Below are 7500 nucleotides of genomic sequence, written 5' to 3' on the forward strand. Positions count from 1 at the left end.
TGAGAGGTATAGAAAAAGAGTAATGCAGGAACAGAACGATTGAGGAAAGGTTAGGGAAAGGCAGAACAGGATGAGAGGTATAGAAAAAGAGTAATGCAGGAACAGAACGATTGAGGAAAGGTTAGGGAAAGGCAGAACAGGATGAGAGGTATAGAAAAAGAAAAATGCAGGAACAGAACGATTGAGGAAAGGTTAGGGAAAGGGAGGACAGGATGAGAGGAATAGAAAAAGAAAAATGCAGGAACAGAACGATTGAGGAAAGGTTAGGGAAAGGCAGGACAGGATGAGAGGTATAGAAAAAGAGTAATGCAGGAACAGAACGATTGAGGAAAGGTTAGGGAAAGGCAGGACAGGATGAGAGGTATAGAAAAAGAGTAATGCAGGAACAGAATGATTGAGGAAAGGTTAGGGAAAGGGAGGACAGGATGAGAGGTATAGAAAAAGAGTATTGCAGGAACTGAACGATTGAGGAAAGGTTAGGGAAAGGGAGGACAGGATCAGAGCTATAGAAAAAGAGTAATGTAGGTATAGCAGGATTGAGAAAGATAGTGGAAGGCAGAACAGGAGAAAAAAAATATGGAAAGAGAGGGATACAGAATGGCTGGTGAAGGCATGGGGGAGGAAAATACAAAATATATGGATTCTTGATGGTTGTTGGAGAGAAGGAAGAGAGAAGCTAATGAGTAAGAAAGACAGAGGAGGACAAAATTTAATGAGAGGGGATGGAAGGGAAGTCGAGGAAAGGAGATAAAAAGGAAGGTTGGAGGGAAGAATGAAGAGGGAAACACAGGAGAGAAGGGAGGGAGGGAGACTGATGGGAGAAAGAAGTAAGAGAGGAGGAAGGATGGGTCGTTGGGAGGAAGTGAAAGGGATGCTGAGAGGGATGCAGAGAGATAAAGACAAAATATAATGAGAGGGGATAGGAAGGGAGTCGAGGAAAGGAGATTAAAAGAAAGGTTGGGGTGAAGGAGCGAAGGGACGGGGAGGCTGAGGGTGGAAGGGTAACAGAAAGATAGGTCGTTGGGAGGGAGTGAAAGGGATGCTGAGAGGGATGCAGTGGGATGGAAGGAGCGGGAGGCTGGTTGACTGGCTTTAGGGAGTATAAAAGAGAGGAGGAGGGATGGGTCGTTGGGAGGGAGTGAAAGGGATGCTGAGAGGGATGCAGTGGGATGGAAGGAGCGGGAGGCTGGTTGACTGGCTTTAGGGAGTATAAAAGAGAGGAGGAGGGATGGGTCGTTGGGAGGGAGTGAAAGGGATGCTGAGAGGGATGCAGTGGGAGGGAGGGAGCGGGAGGCTGGTTGACTGGCTTTAGGGAGTATAAAAGAGAGGAGGAGGGATGGGTCGTTGGGAGGGAGTGAAAGGGATGCTGAGAGGGATGCAGTGGGATGGAAGGAGCGGGAGGCTGGTTGACTGGCTTTAGGGAGTATAAAAGAGAGGAGGAGGAGGAGGACAGGCTGGCGGGAGGGGGGCTCTGTGCGGCGCAAGTCACCCAGGCAGCTTTTCACTCTCACAAATGGAGGCAAGCAAAAGGAGGAAGAGTTTGGGAAGGAAGGAAGGGGTGGGGAGAGGGAGGGTAAATGTGTCTCCCCATATTGAAAATACATCCCAGCATCTCGAGAGGTGATTTAAGAACTAAAAAGGTGTAGTAAATAGTAGTAAAGAAATAAAGTTGTCACGGTGTTTGAATTCAGAGGTGATACGAAGCCTCTTTTTGAAGCCGTTTCGAATCCCGTGAGTGAGTCAGAAAGAAAATAACGGTAAATGTGTCTTACCGTGGGTTTTTACTTCTCAGAAATTCCAATGGCTTGTGACTACACCACCGGCTGGGAGGATGCGTCTGACCGCTGCTACAAGGTGTGTGTGCGTGCGCTTGTGTGTGTGTGTGTGTGTGTGTGTGTGTGTGTGTGTGTGTGTGTGTGTGTGTGTGTGTGTGTGTGTGTGTGTGTGAGAGAGAGAGAGAGATTATCAAGTTATTGTACACATATACACATATAATAAAACACACACACACACACACACACACTCTTTACACACACATCTTTTCTCCAGTCGCTTGTTCTTACCTAATTGTTTTTACCTAATTGTATTTTCACAGGATTGAGTCAAGCTCGTTTTGTCCCGTCTTTTGGCATCAATTCATCATAATTTTCTTTAAAACTATGAATATTTTTGACACACACAACTTCTTCCGGAAGCGCGTTCCATTTATCTGTCGCTCTATCCGGGAAACTGTACTTTTTAACATCTTTCTTTAGCCTTTTCTTGTATAGCTTTTTGCTGTGTCCTCTTAAGGATGATTGACTAGGTATTACGTATTCATATACATCTATCTTCTCTATTCCTTCAACACATTTATACAGCATGATCATGTCCCCTCTTCTTTCTGTGAGGGTAGGCAGTTGTAGTTTCTTAAGTTTTTCTTCATAGCTGAGATCTCTTAGACTTGGTACCCACCTCGTGGCTGCTCTTTGTACCTTCTCTATTTTTTCTATGTGTTTTTTTTTCAAATGGGGGTTCCATACTACTGCTGCATACTCAAGCGTTGGACGTATGAATGATGTAACTATTTTCTTTACCATTCCTTCATCAATATAAGTAAACGCTACTCTCATATTTGCTAGTAAATTATGCATATTCCTTACTTTCTCCTGTATATGCTCTTCTGGTGACAGTCTGTTATTTATAACTACTCCCAGATCTTTTCCTTTTTCAGACTCCTGTAATCTATCATTCCACTATATATCCCAGCCTGGTCTCATTCCACTCTTACCAAACTTTATTACATGACATTTTTCTGCATTAAACTCCATCTGCCACTATTGGCTCCATTCATATAGCTTTACCAGATCGTTTTGAAGCTTCAAACATGAATTTTCCGTTATGATTCTTCTCTGTATTTTCGCGTCGTCGGCAAACATGTTCATATAGTTCTCATTTCCTATATTGTCATTTATGTCATTTATATACACCAGGAACATAATAGGTGCCAACACTGAGCCCTGCGGTACACCGCTTGTTACTTCTTTCCAGGATGAGTATTTTCCTCTTAATATTGTTCTCATTTTTTTACCCTTAAGGAAGCCTTTCATCCAGTTTAATATATTCCCCTGTACTCCTCCTTTATATTCAAGCTTCCATATTAGTCTTTTGTCGGGAACTCTATCAAATGCCTTTTTGAAATCTAAATATATACTGTCTACCCATCCATCTCTTGCCTGCATTGTTTCCGCCACTCTGTCATAGTAACTTGATAGATTTGTTACACATGATTTCCCTTTTCGAAAACCAAATTGACCATCTGTCAGCATGTGATACTTCTCTAAGTGATCAACACATTTCTTTCTTATCAGCTTTTCAATTACCTTGCAGACAACACTCGTCAGCGATACTGGTCTATAATTCAGTGGACACTGTCTATTGCCTTTTTCTAAAGAGTGGTACTATGTTAGCCTTTTTCCATATATCTGGCAATTTTCCTTGTTCTATTGAGCTCTGAAATACTATTTGCATAGGTTCACATAATTCCTCAGCACACTCACTTAATATCCAGCTGGATATTTCATCAGGTCCACTTGCCTTTTGCTTATTCAAGTCCTTCATTTCTTCTACTGTTTCTTTTTTTCCGAAAGTTTATGTATTCTATATTATGTGCCATTTTTTGCTCATTTGCTGCTTCAAAGGGTCTCTATTCTGTAAAAACTGCTTCAAAGTTGTTATTTAATATTTCACATATTTCTTCATCCTTGACAAAAATTTTGCCCTGTTCTGTTATGCTTTGTATCTTTTCCTTAACTTTACTTTTTCCTTTTATATAACTGTAAAATAGTTTTGGTTGTTCTTTACTTTTTACGATAATGTCTTTTCAAAGTTCCTCTGGGCTTCCTTTCTAATTCTAGTAGTCATTTCTTGCCTGTTTGTACCTTCTGTAAGCCTGCTCTCTACTATGCCTTCTGTATCTGTTCTATAACAAGTCTCTCTTCTCTTTAGCTTTTTCACATTCATTGTTAAACCAATCGTGAACTTTCTTTTTTTTTCCTTTTGTAGCGGTATGAACTTTGACACTCCTGCCTTGTAGTGCTCACAAAATATTGAGAACTGACTGTTTTCATCCTTTCCAACTAGTTCTTCCTTCCAGTCTATATCACTGAAGAATTTCCTTAGTTCTGCATCATTACCTCTTTTGTAATTTAGCATGTTTTTTTGTAATTCTCTTCCTCATTTATTACATCATAAGCAACCAAAAAGTTATATTCTAGCAGTATCTGATTACTCATCCCAACTGGAGGACTAAAAATTATGTTATCCACATCATCCTTTTGTCTTGTGAATACTAAATCTAATATCGATGGTTCATCTTGTCCCCTCTTTCTTGTAAAGTACTGAATATGCTGATGCAGAAAGTAGTCTTGCATGATTTCCAAGACATTTTTATCCCACAAATTGCTGTTACTCTTAACTTCCATATTTTTCCAGTCAATGTTGCTGTTAAAATATCCATTTATGATTATCCTTTTGTTTTTATCTTCTGCATTTTGTAACAGCCTTCCGATGGCTTGAGTTGTATCCTCTATCATTTTCTTGTATCCATCTTTATCCCATGTTCTGGTTGGAGGAGGCATGTAGATGTTGCCTATAATAACATCTTCCGTTTTTATTTCAACTGCTAGTATTTCAACCTCATCTGGAGTATCAATGTGAATCTGTCTTACCTGCAATTTGTCACTTGTTATAATAATTACTCCTCCCCCTTGTTTGGTTACTCTATCCTTCCTCCATATGTTGTAATTTTCAAAACCCAACGTATCGTATGTTGTGCTGCTATTCAATTTTGTTTCTGGAAGGCAGACTACTTGTGGTTTCCTATCACGTATTATGTCCCTCTTTTCCCTTAATTTAGAAGTCAACCCATCTACATTTGAATACAATTTTTCAGTGTTGTTTATACAGCGTTTTTCCTTTTTCTTCCATGCTACTTATTTGGTTATTCCCTTATGTTTTTGTACCATTTCCTCACTTGCATGCCGCCTACTACCTTGTAGAAAAACCTTGAGTGTGTGTGTGTGTGAGAGAGAGATTTACATAGATTTACATAGAAAATCAGACCACACAGACCCCATGGTCCAGACTTGGTGGTCTGTCCTTAAACCTAAGTGATTTTACATTAATCAGAAGACTCCAAAACGTTGCATTTCTACTCTAGCTGATATTAAGTTGAAGATTGAAGTTGAAGAGAGAATATCAAGCTACTGTACACTTATACACATATGGTAAAACACACACACACACACACACACACGTTACACATACATCCTTTTTCCAGTCGCATTTTCTCTGTCATCTCCTTCACTTTTTTTTCCTCACATTCGTTCTATTCAGCCTATGTCCCTCCCTTCCGCACTGAGTACCTCCAGGTCTTTCCTTAATTGAGCCACACGTGTCGGAAACATGCGTTGGCAACACGGGTGCGGCGAGGAAGGCAACGAGTGTTAACTTGTAACCAACACAAAGTTTCGAACATGTTCGTGCTGCTGTGTCGTTGCTGTGGTGTGGACGAGGCAGAGACACACACAGCGGCTGCAATGTCACAGCGATGTTGCCTCGCTCCCGTCCGTGCCGTCTTTAGCGTCGTGAGGGTCACCGTACTCAACAGAGGTTCAAAGTTGCCCGTCACCATCACGATCAGCATCAGGCAAGAGGCCAATATCTTGTGCGTGATGTGTTGTTTCTCTGAATCAGAATCAGCACGTCGCCTTCTGTGACGGCCACATAGTACTGCCGCAGTTGCGGCAGCTGCCAGCAAGGCGTCCTCACTCTCCGATATGACGTTCATATCTAGAGACACGTGTGGACGACCATTTGGTATTACGTCTGTTGCCGACACATTGACGACAAATAACTAGCTCTTTCAAGTGTGTAGGTTGAAGGACGCGCGTGGCCGCACCTTGAATTAAACAGTTCCTTCCTTCCTATCATCCTCACTGACTAACCTTCCATTCGTCAATCATTCACACCACTCTCGTCATCCCCGACTACCCTTCCCTCCTCCTATCCCCCACATCTTTCTTGTATACCTTAAAGTCCTCACTCTTTTCTCCTCTTATCTTCAATTCCAACTCTCGCTCTTTTCATCCCCCGTATCTCTTTCGTAAACCTTAAATCCGTCCATCTTTTATTCTCTTATCTTCAAATATCCCTCCTTCCTTCCCTCCTCTACCTCCCTCACATTATCACATACATTTTATTGTGCACCGAGTCTGCTTCCGTCTGTCATGGCAACCGTCCCTTCCGTTCACCTTCCTTCCCTCCCCATCCCATCTCCCTCTTCCAACCCCCCTCCCTCCTGCCACGCCTTGCCTTCCCTCCCACTTCACCTCTCCTTTCTCACTGACACCTTTATCTTTTTTTCTCTGTAACTCCTTTTCTCATGCTGTTCATTCCTTTCTCACTTCCACACTCCTTCCTGGCTCTCCCTCAACAAACATTCTCTTCTCTCACCTTTTTCTTCCCTTTCCGTCATTCCCTTTCTCATGCTATTTACATACTCCCTTTCTCACTCCGCACCCCTTCCTTGCCTCATCTTCTACCTCCCCCCCTCATGCCCCTCCCTCCACCCCAGAAATCGACGCAGAGCAACTCGTGGCATGACGCCGAGATAGAATGCGTCATCGAAGGAGGCCACTTGGTGAGCGTAGAGAGTGACGCCGAGCAGATGCTGGCGCACGACCTGGCCCTGGAGGAGCGGGACAAGGTCTGGATTGGGTACACGGAGGAGGTGAGTGGCGGGGCAGTGTCTGGATTGGGTACACGGAGGAGGTGAGTGGCGGGGCAGTGTTTGGATTGGGTACACGGAGGAGGTGAGTGGCGGGGCAGTGTCTGGATTGGGTACACGGAGGAGGTGAGTGGCGGGGCAGTGTCTGGATTGGGTACACGGAGGAGGTGAGTGGCGGGGCAGTGTCTGGATTGGGTACACGGAGGAGGGAGGTGAGTGGCGGGGCAGTGTTTGGATTGGGTACACGGAGGAGGTGAGTGGCGGGGCAGTGTCTGAATTGGGTACACGGAGGAGGTGAGTGGCGGGGCAGTGTCTGGATTGGGTACAAAGGGGAATGAGAGGACGGCTTGTGAGGAGGTGGTGGTGGTGGTGGTTGAGGAGTGGTGATGATGGCTGGTGGTGGTGGTGGTGGAGGTGGTGGTGGTGGTGGTTGATGAGTGGTAATGATGGCTGGTGGTGGTAGTGGTGGTGGTGGTGGTGGTTGAGGAGTGGTGATGATGGCTGGTGGTGGTGGTGGTGGAGGTGGTGGTGGTGGTTGAGGAGTGGTGATGATGGCTGGTGGTGGTAGTGGTGGAGGTGGTGGTGGTGGTTGATGAGTGGTAATGATGGCTGGTGGTGGTAGTGGTGGAGGTGGTGGTGGTGGTTGATGAGTGGTAGTGATGCCTGGTGGTGGTAGTGGTGGAGGTGGTGGTGGTGGTTGGGGAGTGGTGATGATGGCTGGTGATGGTAGT

At 44.2% G+C, this 7500-nt stretch overlaps 1 protein-coding gene across 3 annotated transcripts in view; it reads left to right on the plus strand.

Annotated features, from left to right (window-relative positions):
* LOC127008556 (macrophage mannose receptor 1-like) overlaps nucleotides 1-7500 on the plus strand; it is a gene marked incomplete at its 3' end in the record, with an annotated part of 61749 nt that overhangs the window by 6137 nt on the left and 48112 nt on the right. For 2 of the 3 annotated variants that reach the window (XM_050880731.1, XM_050880730.1), the window contains 2 exon segments: nucleotides 1793-1854; nucleotides 6617-6772. In XM_050880731.1, coding sequence (XP_050736688.1) covers nucleotides 1793-1854; nucleotides 6617-6772 — 218 coding nt within the window. 3 annotated transcript variants of the gene reach the window in all.

This window comes from Eriocheir sinensis, chromosome 38 (genome assembly GCF_024679095.1).
Source record: "Eriocheir sinensis breed Jianghai 21 chromosome 38, ASM2467909v1, whole genome shotgun sequence".
Classification (NCBI taxonomy): Eukaryota; Metazoa; Arthropoda; class Malacostraca; order Decapoda; family Varunidae; genus Eriocheir; species Eriocheir sinensis.